The sequence below is a fragment of the Neovison vison genome, chromosome 1 (genome assembly GCF_020171115.1).
Source record: "Neovison vison isolate M4711 chromosome 1, ASM_NN_V1, whole genome shotgun sequence".
NCBI lineage: Eukaryota > Metazoa > Chordata > Mammalia > Carnivora > Mustelidae > Neogale > Neogale vison.
Window position 1 is genome coordinate 275,976,414 of NC_058091.1, and position 22,133 is coordinate 275,998,546.

At 51.0% G+C, this 22,133-nt stretch overlaps 1 protein-coding gene across 5 annotated transcripts in view; it reads right to left on the reverse strand.

Annotated features, from left to right (window-relative positions):
- Window positions 1-4,780: 4,780 nt before the first annotated feature.
- Window positions 4,781-22,133, reverse strand: part of ABLIM3 (actin binding LIM protein family member 3) — a 111,150-nt gene continuing 93,797 nt past the window's right edge. For 3 of the 5 annotated variants that reach the window (XM_044231809.1, XM_044231775.1, XM_044231794.1), the window contains 10 exons: window positions 21,292-21,339; window positions 18,808-18,942; window positions 17,230-17,294; window positions 15,848-15,995; window positions 14,592-14,621; window positions 13,967-14,025; window positions 13,078-13,138; window positions 12,358-12,365; window positions 11,740-11,820; window positions 4,781-6,928 (listed from right to left, as the gene is read on the reverse strand). In XM_044231809.1, coding sequence (XP_044087744.1) covers window positions 6,815-6,928; window positions 11,740-11,820; window positions 12,358-12,365; window positions 13,078-13,138; window positions 13,967-14,025; window positions 14,592-14,621; window positions 15,848-15,995; window positions 17,230-17,294; window positions 18,808-18,942; window positions 21,292-21,339 — 749 coding nt within the window. In that variant the 3' untranslated portion in view covers window positions 4,781-6,814. The remainder of the gene's footprint in view (window positions 6,929-11,739; window positions 11,821-12,357; window positions 12,366-13,077; window positions 13,139-13,966; window positions 14,026-14,591; window positions 14,622-15,847; window positions 15,996-17,229; window positions 17,295-18,807; window positions 18,943-21,291; window positions 21,340-22,133) is intronic. The other 2 variants (XM_044231785.1, XM_044231801.1) reach the window with 1 other exon arrangement.

Sequence of the window (22,133 nt, forward strand, 5' to 3'; positions counted from 1 at the left end):
GTTACACACAGTAGAATTTTGTGTGTATATTTTTAAAAAGGTAAACAGTGCGCTATTTTGTTCAAAGGACAAATTGCTCAGGACAGTTTCTCCTGGTCCAGGTGAGTAAAGACCCTGTCTCTGAGTTAGATGGACAATACATTCTTTATCCACAAGAAGGTGTGGGAGACTTCCCTCGAGACTCCCCTGTGAGGGTTAATTTCCTCTAGGAGCCGGCGTACTGGTCACAACTGCTCTGGTGGCAAGTGACAGAATCACACCTCAAGCCAGCTTAAACCAAAAAAGGAATTCATTCACTCAGAGGGTAACTGGGGAGCGTAAGGGATGAGGCTGGCAAACAGAGCAGCCTCCACTTTGTCTCCAGCTCCTGACTCGTCCTTCCTCTGCTTCATCTTCACCTTCAGGTGGTCTGTCCGAGTCTGTGGCAGAGGAGGTCACGCTGCTGAAGGCCTGCGGGTCCTTAGAGGGACCGAGTGCTGCGGTGAAAAAAGTCAGTCCTCTTTTCCTGCAGTTCCAGAACTGGCCAGAGGGGGCACTGTAGTCCGGGTAAACAACCTGATCTAGGAAAGCGACAGATGCCCAGCGGTCAGGAGGCCCCTTGCCCCGCAGTCAGGTACTGAACCTGAAGTACACCATTCCACCCTTACCGTCCTGTGAAGTAAGTCCACCCCGGCACAATGTCGCCATGAACCCTACCCAGGGGTAGGGTTTTTCATTCTTATTTTGCAAGCTGATTTCTCATGGTATGTTAGTGTGCTAGGGCTGTCCAAAAAATCCCACAGACTGGAGGAAGGGCGGGGTGGGGGGGGGAGAGGGGCTTGAACCATGGAAATTTATTTTCTCACAGCTCTGGAGGCTGGAAGCCCAAGTTCAAGGTGTCCTCCGAGGCCACCCTCCTGCTGCTTCTTCACATGGGCTTTCCTGTCACCTGGTGTCTCTGTGTGTCCCAATCTCCTGTTCTTATAGGGTTACCAGGCTAGTTGGAGTAGGGGCTGCCCTAGGCGCCTCACGTAAAGGCTCTCCTAAGTACAGACACATTTTGAGGTACTGGGTGTTAAGGCTTCAACATAGGAATTTTGGGGTGACACAGGGTAGCCTGCAACCCACATATGGTAAATGGGGAGGCTTGGAGTAGCACTCAGGGAGACCTGATGTCCCTGCTGAAGCTCATCATGGCGCCCATGAAGACAAAGGCTCTACAGCCTGGGGTGGCAGGGAAGGAACTGTATCCAATGAACACTTTTCAAGGTCCGGGGACCTCCTGCCCGCCCAACTCCTGGGAAGCAGCCAGCGGTACGAGAGTCTTGGCTGGCTCTCTGAGGTGGGCAGGGGTCAGTCAGACCCTGCTTGATTGTCAAAGTAGCTCGTGGTTTCTTCTCTGTGCAGCATCTTCTGACTGTTTTCCCTTCCGCTCCTTAAAGCCCAGTCATCCTGAAGGGACTGAGGGAATATAAAGCTTCTTCCCTCCCACTTCTGTCAGAGCAATTCCCAAAGTACGGAATTCAAACTCTTGCTGGAAATGTGGGATGGATTTTGGTGTTACACAGACCACCATATCTGAGGAGTTACCAATTGATTTGCATTTGTGTTAAAAGCGTATCCCTGGTCCTTATAAATCCATACTTTCCCTGATACTGCTTTAAAATAGAGATATCAGGTATGAGTCAATGGAAAGAAAAATATCAGGCAAATAGCCATTAAGACCAGAATCTGATGACAGTTGAGAAGGTTGTGTTTGAGCAACCAAGATTTGGGAAACACTTTTGGTCATGGGCATAGATGTCCCCTTACTTTTGACCCAATTCTTCTGCACACTTGGCCTTAATTTGCCCTGAGGACTAACCGTGTGTGTGTGTGTGTGTGTGTGTGTGTGTGTGTGTGTGTGTGTGAGAGAGAGAGAGAGAGAGAGAGACGGCAGGTTTTTACTCTCTCCCGTCTGTGTTCCTGTGCCCACCATCTTGGATCAGGGCAGGTGAAGAGGGTGTGGGTTCCTGGGGCGGGGGGGTTAATGAGAGTCTGGCCCTCGTCTTCATAGCTTCAGGATTTTATTTATTGAAAGTCTCACTCCAGAGCTCTTGCATGGGTTGGCAGCAGCTCGTGGCTCAGTATATAAGTTGGTATTTATCATTGTGGAGGCAAGATTTTGAGCACCTTGAAGTTTGATGTGAAATGAAGCATTTCAAACTTAATTCCACATGGGGTATTCACGGAGTTGGCATGGTTCTGTGAAGTTCATTGCTATGGATTTTAGCAAGGCTTTCCCCTCCTTGAACTTCAAGCCCTTCTTCTCCACGTGTGACTCTGTTCAGTGGCCAGCAGCAGCTGCTGACCCCTTCCGCAGCTAGCCCTACGTTTCTGCTCCAGGGGCCTGGTGAGGATGATGGGCCCCAGTGCAGGCAAGCTGGCTGCTTGTTCTCCTCTGTTCAAATGCTCAGGGAGCCTGCTTCCGCGGCTGCGAAGAGCGGCCATTGTATTGACTTTAAGCTCTCACATTCTGTGATTTCTGCACTCTCCCCCTTATGTTCTGCTTTATTAATGTGAGGTTGCCCCCCAGTGGTTCAAAAAGGTCATGTGCAGGGAGAAAAGGTTCCCTTCTCCAACTTCAGGAAGGCTGGCTCCAAGGTGTTGGCAACTTGTCCATAAAAGGAGGAGGGTTTAGAGCAGCACTTCCCTAACCTCACTATGTGTGTGAATCACCCAGCAGTCTTAGTAAAATACAGATGTGGATTGAGTAAGTCAGGGGTGCAGCCTGAGATTCAGCATTTCTCACAAACTCCCAAGGGGACTCCACGGCAGCTGGTTCGGGATCACAGACAAAGGAACAAGGCTCAGGGCAATTTTTCCTGCATCTGGTGGGTTAGCAACCAACAGTACAATCCAGACAATGTCCACAAAGCCTGAATGAATGAGAGGCATTCAGTCTCCCTGCATGTTCTGGACCCTGCCTCCCTCCTCACTACTTCTCCCCCCCTACCCCCGACTTAACTGAGCCAACCAGGCCCCCCTCCCCTCCTCCCTTATTCGAGTCTCATTCTCCCCTTCACCCACTCCTCCCTTTCTTCTCTGGAGGATTCAGTTCCTCAAATACACCAAACTCTCACCAACCACAGTGCCTTTGCACATGCTGTCTCTGTGCTTAGAGTGCCCCCACCCCTACTTTTCCCTTGCATACTTCGTTTTCATCCTTCAGTGAGTATGTGAAGCCTGTCCTTTCTGCTCCCCTCTCTGGTGCTCCATTTGTTGTCTGTGCAGCTGTTATCTTTCTGTGTCATCTCCTTTGCTGTTGCTTACCTACAGTCTGCTCCCTCCTCTAGGCCAGAGCTTCATGAGAGCACATACTGCCTTACACCCTGGTGAATCTTTAGTGCTCCTGCCTCCCCCACCAGAGGCTCAGTAAGTATTTGCTGAGTGTGTGTGTAGGCAGGGAGCAAAGGAGCATTCTTTAGTGTCCTTTTGTACATCTGAGCCACCTGGGTGGAGGGGCCATGTTGGGGATAATTCTTAGAAGACTCATACGATGGGAGGTCAGGAAAGGAGATACTTTTAAGCCACATCTCATCTTCAAAGATGTCAGAAGTAAGATAAGTGTTTATCTTAGGATAGAAATAGGACGTACAGTAGAAATAGAGTAAGTTTCACATTTCTTAGAGTTATGTCCAATGAGTTTGTGAAACTTTGGATTAAACAAAGCTACTGTAGAGCTTTGTGAGACATTTTGGCAATGTACATTGTGGGTCTCTAAGGACAGGGACAGTGACTGTGGCAGGGACACTGTGTAATCTGAAGGACACTGTGATTCACTTATCCAGAGGCCCTTCCTAGTCTTCCCGTCTCTTTTCTTTCTCTGCACAGCACTTGCCACCCACTATCGAGGCTCAAAATGTCAAATACTCAACTTCCCAGCCTTCTGTGCAAGCAAGGGCATGAACCTGTTCCCTAGCTCCGCTGGTATGACGTGAGAAGTCTACTGAGGTCTTCTGGGATAGTTTACTAGTCAAAAGAGACCCATAAAGGGAATTTTCTTTCCTGCATTTGGCTGTGGTGTGAAAACACAATGCCTGGAGCCACGGCACCATTTTTGCAAACATGAGGTGTCCCATCTTGGGACAAAAGCCACTGTACTGAGGATGGGGGAATGGAGAGATATGGAGAGCCTGGGCCCCCAATGGCATCCCCGAACTCCTGAGTTGATTAGCCCTGCACTTGGATTCCAGTTGTGCAGGCCAATATGGACTCTCGTTGTTTAATCACTCTTAAGAAGGCGCTCCTTACTTGCAGCTGAAAGCATCCTGACTGCTAAGAGGGGCTAAGCTGGTCTCTCTAAGCCCATACAGGCTAGAGTTGGCTTCTGGCTCCACCCTGGTTAATTATAAGTCCTCCTGAATGCTGTTTTCTCATCCGTGAGATACAAAGAATTATTCTTATTTCCTCCCTCTTGGTTGTTACAGAAGCTGACAAGACACGATGGGTGCCAAGTCTTCAGTGGAGAGCTCGGCACACTGTCAGTACTTAGTAGCAAACTACTGTTATTCTGGTGAGTTTCTGGGTCACAGCCATATTTGTTGGCATGTCCTCCACCGTATTGCAGAACTCCGCGTTCTGCAGGACACACTCTGGGTGATGCTTACCTTGTCAACTTTTCTTAATTTACAGAAGGAGAAACTGAGGCCAAGAGAGAGCTGCTCCCTAGACTCTTTTATTTTGGAAAATGTGCATGGTTCAGCCTCTTCCTATACCACGCATTTCCACTCACACCAGAAACAACAGAAGGACACGGGTCTGGGTTGGAATTATGTGCTTTTATGAGAAACAAAAATACCCAACAACAATAACAAAAGCCCTTCATCTTGCCAAGTTCTCAACCGGTGATAATGAGGCAGTTTCAATGATTGCGTCTGGCTGGGGACATTTCTAAAGGGTCAGGACAGTTGAAAGACACTGGCCAAAAGGAGAGTTGCAGAGAGGGTTGATGTTTTAAATGAAAGAATATTAGACCCCCTTCTGGCCCCTCACCCTGTCACCCTTTCAAGTTACAGTCTCCTCTCAGTTTACAGAGATCCTTCCTGAATGTCGCTCAAATGCAATCTCTTCCAGAAAGTTCCTTGGTCTGCACCAACTTGCATCTGCTCTCTCGGTAATCCCACAAACACGTTCTCACGCCATCTCCATCACTTCCTGCCTTACGTCCATCACATATGAGTCCATGTCCGACGACACCCAGTGCTAGCAGGCGTGCCCCAGTCCAGATCCTGTGCTGATCATCTCAGTGTCCCCACCTCCCTCCCCCCTTCAGTGCTCAGGATACAGCAGGTGCTCAGCGTCAGCAGGGGCTCAGTGAGGGTTCGCTGGATTGGAGTCAGTTCTCTATTTGCCAGGTCACGACACCAGCCTCTTGAGAGTCATAATGGTTATTTCCACTTCTTCGTCTTCCCTCCGTGACCTCAACATGATCTACATCAAGGCATCTCCAGGGAGGAACAGACCCCACCACACATTGCCAACTGGGGGCCGGGGTTCAAAGGTTTGGGGGAAGGGAGGAGAGAAGTTAAAGTCAAGCTTTCATCGCTGTTCAAGAAGGCCAGAGGGCAGGAAAGGCAGTCACTGGGGAAATCCAGGGTGCTCATGCGCACTGTTGGTAAATGCTTCATTTTGGAATTCCATAAGCAGACATTCTTCCAAAGGCTTCCCCTAGGAAACATGGCCAACTTTGCAGTGGGAGCCAATGACTGACTGGTGAGGGACAGCTTCGGTTGCCCTTCTAGCCCAGGGGCCTGCAGATGTAGACCAGGCGGCTTTCTTTGGGACATGGCCTGTATTATGTTTGGAGGGGAGTTAGAGGTTGTCTAGCTGTCCTGTTGGAACTGTGATGGGAAAGTTAGCCCTGTGGTGTGTTGAGTTGTCAGGCACATAGATCGTAGTAAGGCTGTAATAATGGGCCTCTCCTCTGAAGGGGGGAAGGGTTAGGAGGTGCTGGGGGCACTGAGGGTGGGAGGAGGGTTGCAAAAAGTCCTGCAGCTCCAATTCCAACAGGTGCCCTGCTCTGGCTCCTATGGCCGGCTCCCACGCCTTCCCTCTCATCTCCACATTGGGGCCAGGCAAAGGGACCAGTTGGAAGTGTTGGAGGGAAGGGAAATGACTTTTCTCCTCCTACCATGTGACTTGGACAAGGGAGAAGTTAGGGCCAAGGGCAGGAGGAGGAGGACTGAGAAGCTGCAGAGAGGCCCAGGCCCGAACCACTTCGTTTGCTGCTGTAGTGAGTAGATAGATCCGAGGCCCACACAGCTAAGGGCATCACCGCCAGAGAGCACCGAACTCCTAACTGGGGGAGATGGGAGAATTCTTCACGGGCTCTCCATGGTGCTCGGTGACTTTGGGCGATCACTGTGGATCCTCCCGTGGGAGGGCCCCTCTGGGGCCAGTAAGGTGTGGAAACTGCCTGGTCAGCATCCACCCTGGAGACTGGGGAGAGAGCCGAGAAGCAGAGAGAAGAGAGACTTCTTCAGGCACCTCCTTTAGGAAAGAGAGTTGGACCTTGGGGGACTCAGGTTAGAACAGATGTTTCAGTATAAAAAGGATCCCCAGTAAAAGGATGGGAGTCTCCTCCAATCCCTTCCCGAACCCCAGAGCACTTAGAAAAGAGAAAGTAAGGAGCATAAAAATATCTCGATGACGTGGGCTTGCCTGACAGTACAGAAAAGCAAGTCTCATGGCTGGCAGTGTGTCCCATTACACAAGAGAGGATTATACCGAGCTTCAGTATAGAGATTTTACATGTATCTTTATATAAATGCATATATATTTATAGAGCCTCTGCCTAGAACAGCCGGGCTTGCTTCTTCAGTTCATTCCTCTTCCAGAGAGCCAGCCGGTCAAACTCCGAGATGGTCATGCCGAAGACCTGGTAGAACTCCTCCTGGGACAGGTGGCGCTGAAAGGAGGTGGGAGAGCACAGAAAGGGAACAGCTTGAGGACGACAGGTGGAGACTGGGGGCAGGTGCAGGCAGAAGGGGACCTTGGGTGTTTCCTCTGGCTGTGCCGTGCTTGGCACAGACCCGCAGACGCGTGGGATGAGTAGTTGGTGAATGCGAGACTGTGCAAGGATGTTTCCCGGGAGGGGCCTCTGTAGCTGGTCTATGGGGGCCTCCCCTGCCTGGACTTAGGTGGGAATTTGGCTTCACCTAAGTGCCTCTCGATGCATCCTGGCGGACCTCACCTGTCTGCATCCAGCTTTTCGCATTCTGTGCCCCAGAATATGTATGAATTAATAGGATTCTTCCTAACTTTGGGAGTAAAGGGGGTGTGGCCAAGATTTCAGGGTGTACTTCCTCTTGTTACTATTTTTTACAAATGAGCTGGAAGGTTATTCCTTTTTCCAGTCAATGAAAAAAAAAAAAAACCTTCTGTTCCTACTTTCTACCCACTGAAATGTCCTTTCATATCTATCTTACATGAAAACAAATATACCATATAATGAAACATCGTTCTGCCTTCCTTGGCAGGTTTCCCCCCTCCTTTCTGCCTGTTCTTCCTCCTGCCCTTTCAAACAGTCTTTAAGGTTGATACATTGTCAAAAGCTCTCCCAGTTAGAAATATATGGCACCTGAAATGTGGCAAAATGTTAACAATTCGCATTTAGGCCAAGGGTAGAAGGATGTTCATTTCACTCTTCTTGCAACTTTTCTGGAGGTCTGAAATTCTTCAAAATAAAAATTTAAATTCTGTTTGAAGAGAGATATGTAGGGTCTATATCCTCCCTGAAAACCTACGGGAATCCCTGAGATGATCTGTTGGTAGCAATCACCTTAGCTCATTGAATATTGAAGGAGATTCCCTGAGAATTAGGTATATGGCCACACCATAATGAGCCAATTCTCTCACCTGTGTGAACTAATATTTTGGTCACATTTCCGGATCTTGAAGCAAAGGTAACTTTGATACTTTTGATAGATATCATTGGTTGCTGGAGACTTTGACCTGGTTTTTCAATACCCAAGAGCGTTTAATAACACCAGCAATTCCTTGCATTGCTTTTCTGCCATGCCCATGTCTGTATGGTTGCCCCCATTTTCTCAGTTAATCTTTCCAACCCTTCTGAAAATCAGACATTATTTCTATCTAATTGAAAGATGAGAAAACTGGAGTACCTGGGTGGCTCAGTGCGTTAAAGCCTCTGCCTTTGACTTAGGTCATGATCTCAGGGTCCTGGGATCGAGCCCCACATGGGGCTCTCTGCTCAGCAGAGGGCTTGCTTCCCCCTCACTCTATGCCTGCCTCTCTGCCTATTTGTAATCTCTGTCTGTCAAATAAATAAATAAAATCCTTAAAAAAAAAAGATGAGAAAACCAAAAGTCAAAGAGTTAAAATGACTAACTTAACCAAGAGGGAGGGAGGGAAGAAAGAAGCCTGGGTGAGTAGCAGAGCTGAGACCAAAGGCCAGGCCTTCGGCTTGCAAATACAGTGCACTCTGGTTGCCCCCTTGGCCAATCCCATTAACAATTCATAAGTAAATATTTCTACTATGAAAAATTTCAAAAATACTCAAAGAGGAGAGAATAGCACAGTGTACACCCATGCCCATTACCCAGATTCAATAGTTACAAAGATTCTGTCACATTTCCTTCACCTGTTGTATTTTGCTGAAGTATTTCAAAGCACACTTTAGACATTGTGTGGAGTCCTGCCTCTCTAGGGTCCTATATGTCTCCCCCAGAGATAGCAGACCTTACTGGATATTTTCTTAGGTAGCCATGAGGGCATGAGCAAACTTAAAAACAACTGACAATCATTCCTCGCAATCACCTAATACCTGCTCATAATAAAATGCCCTTCATTGTCTCAAAAATGTCTTTTTATGATTTGGCTGTTTGAGTAAGGTTTCAAACAGCATCCACATATCACATTTGGTTGTTGGACCCCTTCAGCCCCTGCCAGGCCAGACAGTGCCTTCCTTCGTCCGCGCTGTGGCCGTGTCTGTATTTGTCTCGCTTGCACTCAAGCGAGGGCTGAGAAATTCTGTGGACACGGGCAAGTTCTGTTCTCGGCTCCTTCCACTGTAAAGACTGAGGGGGACTGTCAGTTAGTCTCATCTGTTCTTTTTTTGTTGGAGGGTGATGGGGTTACTATTGATTCTCTAGGTCATTTTCTCTGCTGTGCCCAAAAATCTTTTTCATGAGTTTTGATGCCAAGGAATGGCTGACTCAACCTTTGTATGGTGTCCTCACCCTGGAGGAGGCCGGGGCACTTCTGCTCTCCCTCTGTGAAGGGCCAGCTGGATCCTCCTTTCTCCTGTGAGTTTAAAGCACCCAATGCCAGCACTTTCCCTTTGACATTCTGCACAGACTTGAAAGCATAAAGGTGAAGCACACAGGCTTTAAAGCCAGGCAGATATGGGTGTGTGGCCTTGGACAAGTTACTTTACCCCACTGAGCCTCGATTTCCCCTTCTGGAAAGTGGGAACATCCTAGCACCTACCTCCTGGATACATCAAGGGTGAATGAGATAGTGTGGGTCATGGACACTGGCCCAGATTCGGGAAGCACTCAGAGGCTGTTCACTCTCACCCCTGTAACGATCTTATGTATCTGTCACATGGTGGAGTCTGGTCCTCATTTCCTTTGATTTCATTTCCCCCCCTCAACCTCTTCCCTGTGCTCACTGTCCCAGCCACACTCACCACTTGCCAGGGCCTTCGCAGTGGCTGTTGCCTCTGCCCGGGATGCTCTTCCTCCTTATATAAGCATGGCTAACTCCCTTTCCTATTTTGAGTCTTTGTTCGGTCAGGCAGGGAGATCTGCTCTGACCACCTGATTTGACACGGCCACTTACCTCTCCCTCTAACCTCCAATTCTCTGCTCTCCTTTTACTTCTCCCCTCAGCCCTACTAGGTTCCATGTTCTAGATGATTTGTGTCATTTGGGGTCTGTCTTCTCAAGTGAGAATGCACCTTACTTTATTCGCTGATGTTCTGCAAGCACCTAGAACAGGACCTGGTCTATATAACAGGCTTCTAATCCATATCTTTTGGGTGAAGACAATCTACACTCTGAGCTCCCTGAGGAGCTCTTCAGTCCCGTCCTTGAACTGACGCAGGGGGCTAGGGCAGTGTTTGTAGCCCTGTGGTCTCACCTCAGGCTCCCTGTTAGACATCCCTGGGAGCTTCTGAAAAATACCAGTCAGTGCCTGAGCTCCTTCCCCAGATTGCAATTTCACTGGTCTAGGCTGAGGCGCAGTACTGGTATTTTTAGGAAGCTTCTGATTCTTAGGGGATGTTACCCTTCCCTGGCCAGAGCTTCTGGGAGTCCTGGAGGATGTAAGAGGGCGATTGGTCCTCCAGGATGAAACAACTAGGTTTCCATCCCTCAATGCAGGTTCCACTGAGCTGCCCTGGGAGCTGTCCCCTTCAGCACCGGCAGCTTCTCGCTGCTAGGCGGTGAGGGAGGCCCTTGTTATAAATGTGGGGATAATCACCCACTTGCTAGGCTGCTAGCCCAGCGTGCTAGACCTGGAAGGACTCACAGAGCTTCCTGGCTTGCTCACATTCCCTTCCCTCCGCCCCAACCCTTTATTCTGGACAAATTCTTAGCAGCCAGGTGAACGGTGGTTGATATGCTCATCCCAAGGGGTGCTGAACCTCCTCGCTTAGAAACCTGCATTCAACTTAACATTTTCCAGTACTTCCCCTGGTTCAGGTCTCATGGTAGAGGACTGACCATCTTTGTCAGACAGAAGAAGTGGACAGCCCAGTGATCTGATACAAAGGAAGGACAAGAGGTGCTTGATCTCCACTCCCAAGACAGGGCTGAGCGAGGCTGGAGGAGGGGTGAGGGACGCTTCCTGGGAAGAAGGTCTGGGGGGCTCTGGGACACAGGCATCTCTACTGGGGGGCCCTGAGGAATGAGGAGGCTGGCAAGTTGGGAAGGGTCTTCTAAGAGAGGGACAGGCAGGGAGAGGCATGGTAGAAAGGGCAGAGTGTGCTCTAGGATCAGGGGCCCAGGGCCTGGAACTCCAGGCCAAGTGGAGCGGACTGCTGGAAAGCCCCATGCCATATTCAGCCCTCCCTCTGTGCTTGATTGATGCTGTCCTGCTCATCATGATGCTCTCCTTCCCCTCTCCACCCCAAACCTGCTCCTTCAAAGTCTGTGCACCTAGGAGACCACAAGACTCTGTACCAAGGGCTCTGTGGCTAGTGTCTCATTTACTTCACTGGCACCTTGAAGGAACACAACTGCCCCTCTCCACAGAGGAAAGAACTACGGTTTGGAGAGGCTGTTACTGGGCTCAGCTGACTGCCTAGGGATGGCAGGACCAGGGCTGGACTGGGCTCTGCTGTGAGATTATCTTGTGCTTTTATCTTGTATACAGTGCTGACTGCCCCATGATCCCCACAGGGAGCACCAGCTTTCTGTACCATCCTGCAGGAAACCAGGGCTGTGTTTTTCTTATCCACCAGCCTGCAGGCCCCCGTGGGCAGGGACCAAAACCAGCTCTTGTCTTATGTCTATAGACACATCAGGTAGGACAGGACATAGCTGTGCGCCACAGACGCTAATCGAATTGAGAAGGCAGCACAGCAATGTTTAGTCTTAGGCTAAAGACACCGGGTTGGCATCTCTGCTCTTTTCCACAAGGTACATGACTTTAAAGCTCTTCTTTCTGCTGGACCTCCCAAGCTGGGTTACATCAGGCAACTTCTAGAATCCCTTCAAACCCAAAGGTTCCTGCTGAGTTTTCTAGACTCACCTCTAAACGCGTCCGGTCCACATCCTTAGGCAGCCGATTTCTTCCTCTCGTGGTCACCAGCAGCAGTTCATAAGGGTAGATCTGAGGAGAGAGGATGGGGTGGGGGTGGGGCGTCAGGCTGGCTGAAGGCGGTGGGCTGGTCCCTCTAGCCACATTTTGTGTCTGGGCATCCTCCCTTCCCCAGAGAGGGCCAGAAATGAAAGTCTGAAGGAAGAGCTGTGTCTGTTCTCCTTGGGGTTGCCTGGCGACCTCAAGGCACCCTCTCCCCAAAGGGAAAACCCGAGTCCCGTAATACTGCCAGGAATGAGCTTGGTGGCATTTGACATTAACGCAGCATAAGGCCTCATAATTGTAAATGTCTAATGTCTAGTGATTGGCAAGCCTCCAGAAAGTCTATGAGGCCCACAGGGAATTGTCTGATTTTAGTGGGCAAGAGAGATAGGGCAGAATTCAGGGAAAGGAGGCCAAAGAGGGGCTGGAAATGCTGGCCTGAAGAGAAACCTTGAGGTTATTTATTTGATATCCCTTCCCTGAGTAGATAGTGCTGACATCTTCTTGCTGGGTCCCAGTGTAGCAGCATCTGGGGTGGGACCCCCAGTGTCTCTGTATCTCCTTTACCTTGTACTCTGCAGAGAGAAAAGAGAGACACACAAAATGGAAATACATTGGTTTTTGCTTTGCATCACAACACTAGCGTTGGTCTTAGAGGCTCCTTGTCGAATTCACCCTGAACCAAGCCTGGTAGGAGCACAGCAGATGGCTGGAGAGAGGGGTTGGGCTGAGCCAGATACAGGGTTTTAGAACAAAAATGACTTTTGAGGTAATTAGAATAGAAATAAGAAGACTCTGAGACTGTGAAGCACTTGGGCAAGGTCCTCCATCCTCCGGAGGAGTCCCCCCGTGTTTTGATGTAGGCTTGTCCTGCCTGAGCCTGCTTGTAGGAGCTGGCGGGGAGGCCAGCAGGGGAGTGTCACTGGCAGAGAGCATGAAGCTCATGGAACGTTTGCCGGGAACAATGTGCATTTGGCTCTGAGTGTTTCCCTCCACCCGGGGCTGGCAGGCAACTCTAGCTCGGCAGTACGACTCTGCAATGGCTCTGGGAACCCAGATGGGACAGATGGCCTGGAGATCACCCAAGGCCAGGGACTCGAGAGGATGAGGGAAGAGGAGGGGAAAAGGGAGGGAATGGGAAGTGAAAGGGAGTGTGGGAACTCGGGGGTTTGGACGGAGCCCAGCATGGGGGCCAGAATCTGTAGTGACTATTGGTGGAAGGTCAAGCCACAGTTATAAGCAGGGCGCCCAAAGCTGCTGCGAGTCCCAGGAGAGGCTGGCACTCACCTCGCATGCCCCAGTTGACGGCGTTCATGCTGTCATAATGGAAGAGGTCTGCGCTGGGTGTCTGCAGGGGAGACAGAGCCAGGGCTGGCCTGAGCAAGCTCACAGCTGCCTCCCTGAAGCACTCCCCCACCTCCCGTATATGGCCCCAGGATGGATGGGACATGGTCCTGCTCAGAGCAGCCTTGGTCTCAAGTCAGGGTGAATTTACTCACGGCCACATCCCTGGTGCCTAGGGCTGGCATGCATTTGGGACTCAATAAATAGTCGTTTCTTGGTGAACTACATTTCATGCTTTCTTTTGCTGCTCTAGTACCACTTTTCCTATGAAAACTGCCCTGGCAGCTCCATTTAAAATCACAAGGGCCACATGGGTGGCTAAGTCGGTTAAGCATCTGCCTTCGGCTCAGGTCATGATTTCAGGGTCCTGGGATCAAACCGTGCATCAGGCTCTCTGCTCAACAGGGAGCCTGCTTCTTCCTCTCCCTCTGCCCCTCCTCCCTGCTTGTGCACGCTCTCACTCCAATAAATAAAATCTTTAAAAATAAATAAATAAATAAAATTTTAAGTTGCTCCCTGCCCAAAACTGCCAATCCTTATCCTGCTAGTTTTCCTTTTTTTTTTTTTTCCCTTTCCTTAGCACATTATTATCTTCTACAGTCTCTCTAGTGTGACTCGCATACTATTTACTACCTCCTTTTGTTTCTCTCTACAAGAATAAAAGCTCCAAGGGGCAGGGGTCACTGATGTATTCTAAGTACCCAGAGTATATGAAAGCTTTCAACAAATATCTGTTGCATGAGCCAAAGTCATGTCTAGGCTCTGAGCGTGTGGAGTGAATGCCGGCATTGCCAACATCTTGGGAGCGACGTCTCAGCACAGCCCCTCTTACCCTGTGCAGCCCATTCCTTCGGTAGGCAGGCAGGGAGGCGGATTTGGAGATGAGGGGGTCTGAAAAGAAATAGCCAAACAATTCCCAGGAGTCCCAAGCCAGGGGTCCCTTTCCCGGAGGTCGTCCAGCTGCACATGGCCAGTACTATTCCCCGACTCCATGGCAAGTTAGAAGGGGCGGAGGCCACAGGCTCTTCCCCCTGCTCTACAAACAACTGACCGTCTCAGGGATGCCTCGCTGGGGCAGAACTCCAGGCCTACCCAAAGCCCATGCCTGCAGTCTCCTGGCCTCACCCTGCACACATCTATGGTCCTGTGATGAACCCTTGTGTCCTGGCCACAGGTGGCTGGACAAAGGCCCTGGATTTGGAGTTGGTCTCAGAGCCCAGACAGGCAGACTGTCAGGTGGGTGGAAGAGGCACATGTTCTTTCTCTCTGGGATCTATTGGGTGTGGCAACCCTGGCTCCAGGGCCAAAGATGGAGGCCCAGATCTACAAACACAATGGAGTAGGCCACATGAGGTCAGGACTATGTTGGGACATCTCAGCTACAGGGGACCTGCAACCAGCTTGGCTCTGGCTGTCACAGGACGTGAGAGGCTGAAGGTAGGGCAGGCGGAACGTACCGCTGTCAGCAAGGTAGTGGGATCGAGGGGCTGCAAGAGAAAAAAGCCAGAGATCAGCTTTCAGGGGGACAGATGTACATGGTGGAAAGTTCATGGGGACAAACAGACATGACTCCCATTCCTGGGCTACCCTAGCTGGTGGAGAGGAGGAGCCTCCTTCACTACCTCCTTTCTCACTGGTCAGTTTCCAATTGCCGCACTTGTACTGCATCCTCTCTCCCCTGCCTCGAGCACCTGGTGCAAAGCAAGCAGGTGCTCTCTGGTATTTGCTATATAGATGCCATTGAACAGAACTGGACTTTGAGCCGCCTTGGTGCACTGCACAGAGCCCAGAGCCAGGGACTGAAAACAGCATGCCTCAGTGGTCAAACAGGGAAATAGGCTCATCAATTTAGCCTGGCTCTGCCATAACTTCTATACATAACTTAATCATGATTTGGTTTTTCTCATAGTAAAACGGAGAGGGAAGGTCTCTCCTTTATAGGGTTATTGGGAAGAATATAAGACACATAATACCATGAGGTATTAGCACAGTGTTCGACAACATACAAAACCCTCAATGAAACTGGCTTTGTTGTCTTTACCATCACCATCATCTTCCGTCTCAGCTCAAGTCAAGATGCAGTACAGTAAAGAGGGAAATGCTTATGGCCTTGGAGTCCCTCTGACTTGGACCTGATCCTGGCTCTGTCATTTACCAGATTTTGACCTTGGACAAGTAGTAAACTCCGGTCTCTCGTCTATAAAGTGGGTGATAATAATCCCTCTACTTGCCAGTCTTTGTGAGGACCAAGAGTAATAAGGATTATCTATCTCATGGAGTTGAGATAGGATTTCCCAGCAGGACTGACTCTCACAGGGTTAAGAAAAGGAGGGAAGTGTGTGTTTGTCCAGAAACAGGGAGAAGTTTACAAATGAGAGGATCTCTGGGCAGAGTTCTTGTACCAAGCTTCTGCTTGTTTACTTCCTGTGATGTGGGGCTCACTACCTCAAGAGCCAGTCCCTTATATCTTTGAGCCATTCAGATAATTAGAAGACATTTTCCTTTGCACCGAACCTGACTTCAAGTCACAGCTTTCAGATGCCTCAAAGAAACAAGTGCCTGCTCTTGGCAGAATATGGTCTTATTTAGTGCCCCATACAGCACCTCACCAAGTCCATATGCTAGACCCAAGCAAGGCCATAGGAGTTCAGACTCTTTGAGGGAGTTGAGAGGAAGTGCCCCCAGCCCGGCAGACTTCCAGGGTAGAGCTTACAGCCATTGAGGGACATCTCATAGCCAGCCGTGTGCAGGGCCTCCCGGCTGCTGGTGGAGCTCCGGGGTGGGGTCCAGGGATCCGCGTAGGAGCTGGACCGGGCCTTCATTTCCTCCTTCAGAATGAGGCGGCCAATTCCGCTCTGGAGCTGGACATGCGGGAGGAACAAGAAGAAGTGGGAAGGAAGCAGAGAACATGAAACAGAACAGGCTAAGGACAAAGGCTGGGTGGCCAGATTCCGGGGAACCTCTGTCATTCTTGCCTTCCTAGCGTCCCTCCCTCCCTATGGCCTCACAGCTTCCTTTGGGACTTGGCCTCTCTTCCACAAGTGGTCCTGTGGGCTGGGGAGGGGAGGTGGGTCTGGTGGAGGGCACCCAAAGCCTGAGTGGCCCATGGCAGGTGGGCAGAAGGTTCCAGCAGTGCCTGGGAGGGTCTTCCTTGGGACTCTAGCTGTTGTTCCTAGCACACATCTTTTTAAAAACATTTTTTATTGAAGTGAAATTCACATCAGATACAATTAACCACTTTGGACTAAACACTTCAGTTGCATTTGGTGCAAACACCATCTCTGTCTAGTTCCAAACAGTTTTAAGCCACCTGCCCCCCCCCCAATTAACCCTGGACCCAGTAAACTGTCATTCCCTCTCTCCCTCCCCTCCCAGGCCCTGGTAGTCACCAGTCTACGTCTGGCTCTGTGGCTTTACCTATTCTGTGCATCTCATATAAATGGAATCATCCCATATGTGGGCTTTTGTGTCTGGCTTCTTTCCCTCAACATAATGTCTTCAAGGTTTGTCCACACTGTGGCCTGTACCCATCCTTCATTCCTTTTTATGTCTAACAGTCCATTATACGGATGTATCGCATTTTGCATCTCCATTTGTGGGCGGATGGACATTTGAGCGCTTCCCCCTTTTGGCCCGTGTGACTAGTGCCCCTGGGAAGATCAAGGACATGTGCTTGTTTGAGGCCTGGCTTTCAGTTCTTCCAGGTAAATCCCCAGGAGGGCAATTGCTGGATCATAGGGTAGTTCTGTGTTTAACTTTCTGAGGACCCTCCAAACCGTTTTTCCCAGTTACCGTACCACTTTCCACTCCTAACCAGCAGTGCATGAAAGCTGCCGGCAGCCACTTGCCAGCATGGAAAGCCTGCATGAGCCAACAAAGCAGTGAGCCAGCCCAGGAGAAGAGAGAAACAGCTTTCCTAAGGCAGTTTGCTGAGCAGCTGGATCCAGCCATACCTGAAACTCCTCCTACTGTTTAACTTTCTGGTTATGCAAAGCTATATGTTTCTTTTTTCTACCCTAAGTGGGTTTGAATTTGGTTTCAGTCACCAGCAAGTGATCATCAGACCCTCATCTCGTCCAGGTGAAGCTTGCTTACCTTGTGCATGCTGCGGTCAAAGTCCTCCTCCTCTCCTCCAGATGAGAACCTTCTGGCTCGGGCCGCTGCCAAAGGACAGCTAGGATCAGCTCCTGTCTGTGCTCCTCATTCAGCCTGCCCCCGACAGAGGGCACAGAGGGACACCGAGCCTCTACAGGTGGGGGCTTCCTTTCTAGCCGAGTGCCCCTGAACGAGTGTACTTTGGGGAACCACCCCTCTGCCTGGGTCGCCTGTATGGAAGTGCCCAGCAGCGCTTCCCATTCTTGGGTGTGAGGAGCAGGTGAAACTGATTGCCCCAACATGGCTCATGAGTTTCGATGTTGGGACTCTGGTTGCTGCTGGTGGGATAGAGACGTCCTCTTTTTGTCCTGGGTAAGACAGAAGCCTAGATGGGCTGGAGCTCATCTTGCCATGACTGGGGCAGGGCCAGGCTGAGAAAGGAGCCACCCCAGGGACAGACTGTCTACCTCAGGGGTAGCTGTGCTTGTGTCTTAGCTCCTTTTCCCAATGCAGACTCTTCTGAGGGCAAGGAAAGGACCATCTCTGAGCTCCTGTGAAGATTTGCTCAGAATGAACATTCATTTAGGACAGGTTTTGTGCTGAATCAAAAAGGAGCTTGGGGGCACCTGGGTGGCTCAGTGGGTTAAGCCGCTGCCTTCGGCTTGGGTCATGATCTCAGGGTCCTGGGATCGAGTCCTGCATCGGGCTCTCTGCTCAGCAGGGAGCCTGCTTCCTCCTCTCTCTCTGCCTGCCTCTCTGCCTACTTGTGGTCTCTCTCTGTCAAATAAATAAATAAAATCTTAAAAAAAAAAAAAAAGGAGCTTGATGGAAATGCACTCCCTGTGCTTGAAAGAAACAGCTCGAGATGCCCAACTGGGTGGGATGGCCTCCCAAGGACCATGAAGACCCCAGCAGGGTGTCTACGAAAGTCTTCCATTCATACAAACTGCCTTTTCTATCTTCCAAACCGTTTTCCACCCCATAGCCAAAGTGAGGTCTTAAACCCCCACATCTGACCCTGTCACCTTCAGTGGCTTCCTACTGTTCAGGAGAGAGACCCAAATCCTTGCTTTAGGGCACGAAGCCTCGTGGGATCTGGCCCCTCATCCCTCACCTGCTTCCCCCTCTCTCTGGCCCCCTGTTAAGCTGACAGTCTTTCCTTCCTCCAGTGGAAGCTGCCCTCCCACCTGGGGGCTTTGCAGGTGTGATTCTGTCCTCTGCTGGCCCACCTCTGCACCACTCTTCCTGGGACAGCTGAGTGTCTACTTTGAGAAGCTTTCAGCACATTCCAGGCTAGACAGCACGCCCCTGCCATCGTCTCCCACCTCTCATGTGTCACCTCCTTCCTGCACCTTACCTCCCTCTCCAGCCGGAACCTAGATCTCCTCCACAAGGGCAGGGACCTGGTCTATTTTGCTTTCGAGTGATTCCCTAGAGCCCAAGGCTGGCCCTCAGTATGTGTTTGCTAAATGAATGAATAAATCAATGATCGTGGAAGGAGGGGGCTGCCGTCCTAACCCTGTGTCCCTGGCGTGGGTGACAAGGCTCTGGTCCAGGCTCCTCTGTGGGGCACATTACCTTTGGGGGACCCATGGTAGGTCCAGTACTCGGACTCTGCAGCATAGTAGGGGTCCGGGGAGTAGGCCGGACTGTACTTGGAGGCCTGGCTGACGTCTTCGCTCGTTTTGCTCTTGGTTGCTATTGACAGATCACCTGCAAAGGAAACAAGGGAAGAGCTTCAGGGAAGCAGAGTGTCCTAGAAAAGCGTGCTGTACACTGTTTAACTGTCCCGGCCAGGCTGTGGCGCAGGGGGGTGAGGACACTTTGGGGCCAAGGTCTGGGACACAGAGCATCAGGGCTGGAAAAGCCCCAAGGCCCAGCCCCCCATGTTACAGCTGGGACTCTGGTTGCCAGAGAGGGGTAGGGGCTTGCTGAAGACCACACAGCAAGTAGACGAGACTTGAATGAGACCCTAGCTCAGGGCTCCTGCTACCACATCCCATGGACTCCCGGGTCTGTTCCCAATGAACATTAGGGCCATGGCTCTAGGAACCTGTACGCATCCCACGTGATTCCAACGACCATCCTAAGTAAGATGAGGTGGGTACTAGGTGATCCCGGGCCCTTACCTTCCTTAGCCTCTAAAAGCCTGCCTCATCTGGGATTTGAGCCGCACCTAGGGTGGGAGCTGCCAAGGAGAGCCATGTGGCCTCTCAACTTTCTCCTCACACTGAAATGCCAGACCTTGCCTAGGGAGACAATATGTCCCAAAGAAAGGAGCATTGGACAGGGAATCAGCAGTGCTGGGTTCTGGCCCCTGCTCTGCCACTGAACTTGGTTGTAACACTGGACACATCCCACCCTTCTCGGCCTCAGTTTCCTTATCTGTCTGAACTGGACTGCTGGATCTGGCACCACCCAGCTTCAAGTTTCCACCACACGGACCATCAGGCCTAGTGCAGACACAATCTTGACAGGGCAGTGACTTTAGCCCTGCCCAAAGCAAGGCAAGAGGATGACTAGGGCTGAGAGAGGGCTGGGGAAACAAGCGGGCCCCTGACGTTTCTCAGGAGAGAAGTGACAGTCCCACACCCTGTACTGCCAGAGCAGCAGAGGGGTCTGGGTTTGGCCCTTTGCTAGCTCCTGCCTCTGCCCCCTTCCCCTGCAGCACCGGCTTCCAAAACTTCTAGAGCTTGCAGATTCTCTTAGACCAGGGTCTTGGGTGGTTCTGCCCACCCCAATGGATGCCATTCAGCCTTTTCATGTGACCACTGATCCATGCAGTCTACCCCCACTCCAAACTTGTCCTGAGCCTGCTCCGGTGCTGCCCCTCAGAGCCCATCTGGAGAATTTACACACATTCCTGAGGCGTAGCAGACCTGGGGGGCTTCTCCTGAACAAATTGGCTTTGTCAGGGTCAGTACCTTTCTGTGACCCCTTGGAGTGCATGGCTTGTACCCAACAGCCACACAGAGTTATGCACGTGCTCACAGACTCAGCTGGAGCCCAGCCTGGGCCCCTCTGAAACCGAGGACGTTTGTCTAAATTGTCAGGTCTTAAGCCAGAATCATTTATATTGGTAGAACTCCCCCCCGAATCAGCTCAGTGAGCTCAGATCCCAGTCCTGGACTGTTCCCACCCGTGTTTCTGTGCTTCTCCCATTGTGTGCTCCCCTCAGTTGCCCAGGTAACTTGCAGGGAGGGCAACACAGGGTAGCCCCCACCTCTCTGCATCCCAGAGGCAAGGGGTGTGCTTTGTCTGCTGAGGCTCAGTAAGTGCCTTTGCAAGAAGGAACCGGGGGTCTTGGTGCTGCCTGACTTGGTGCTTCTCATATGGAGTGCAGGTAGGAATCATGAATGAGGCCAGTTCCCGTGTAGATTCCTAGCTCACACTCCCAGTATTTCTAATATGAAAGTCTAGGGCAGAGCAGGGGCCAGGGCACCTGCTTTTTAAGTCTCTCAGGTACAGGGGGTCGATAGACCATTCTCGACGAAACATTGAATGAATGAAAGGAAGAATGAAGGCACCCTTATCGAAGCCCCACTCCTTTCTTATCCATGTCTCCTTCCCAAGCCTTCATTTATTCTCAGGACACTGTGACTGAGAATAGCTTAAAGCAGCGGTTTCCAAGCCGGGTCGGTCTTTGGAATCACACGGAGAAACTGTTACAAACACAAAATTGCGATTCAGTAGGTCTGGGCTGGGGCGCAGGAACCTGTACGCATCCCACGTGATTCCAACGACCATCAAAGTTTGAGCAGCCACGCCTGGGAGTGCTCCCAGTGGTCCGCGCATTTGACACGTGTTGCTCTGCGCCTGGAATTTAGGACACCAGACAGCAGGGAAGGGTGGTTGGAAAGGAGGTGGGGAGACATTTAGGGGACACGAGGCCTTCCTTGCTCCTTTGAAGTGACACCAAACGCCTCCCCAGTGTCACCTCAAGTGATTGGGGCATAGCCCCCAAGAAAGACAGTAGCTCTTGGTGACCCCGTCAGACCATCCGTACAGGTGGCTAATGGCCCCGCCCCCTCTCTGGCCACGCCCTCTCTGCCCAGACCGTACCATGCCGTTTGTAGATCGGGGGTTTCCGGTAGATGTTACTTTCTCCAGCTGCCAGGCAGGCAAGGAATTGACGATGGGGAGGAGACAGAGAGGAACAGAGAGAGATAGAGAGAGAGAAGAGGAAGGAGACAGGACTTGGTCAGCTGATCTCAGAAAGAGAGGCTGTCCCCATCTTTCCCGAGGGTCCACTATCTTTCCTTGGTGGACACGCTCTTCCAAAACTCAACTTTCCACCTCAACACGTGAGGTTCTAAGAAAGGTGAGGGGAGAGGAATGGATGGCTTCTAACGGTGCTGAGGAAGGGACTCGGGCTTGAATGGTGGGCATGCATGCATGAGGCGGTGCGCACTCAGCAGGACCCCATGCACGGAGGTGCCCCTTGCTTCCACCCAGCAGCCACGCCTCATTCCACATGGAAGTCCCCAGAATGCTGCAGCCGCGCATTCCGCATGATCCGCCGCCCTCTCCCTCAAAAACAGATAGGATGGGATCTTTCTGGGGCAATTGAGAAAGGTACGGATGAAACAGCAGGATGCGATCCTGGGGAAAAGTGGGTGGGGAGTGAAATTCTGAGCTCAGAGTTGGAAGACCAGGTTCCAGACCCAGCTCTAGTGAACTCAGGGTGAGACCTTGTCCAGACCATCTACAGTGTCACTGAGCCCCTGCCTTTCCCTTCTCTCCTATCAGTCGCCCTCCTGCTCACCATTTCCAGCCATGCTGGACTGCTACCAGCTCAGTGTTCCAGGGCCTTTGCCCTTGCTATGCCCTCTGCCCAGCATGTTTTCCCAGGATCTTCACATGGCTGGCTCCTTCTCATCTTTCCACCTCAATGTCACCTCCTC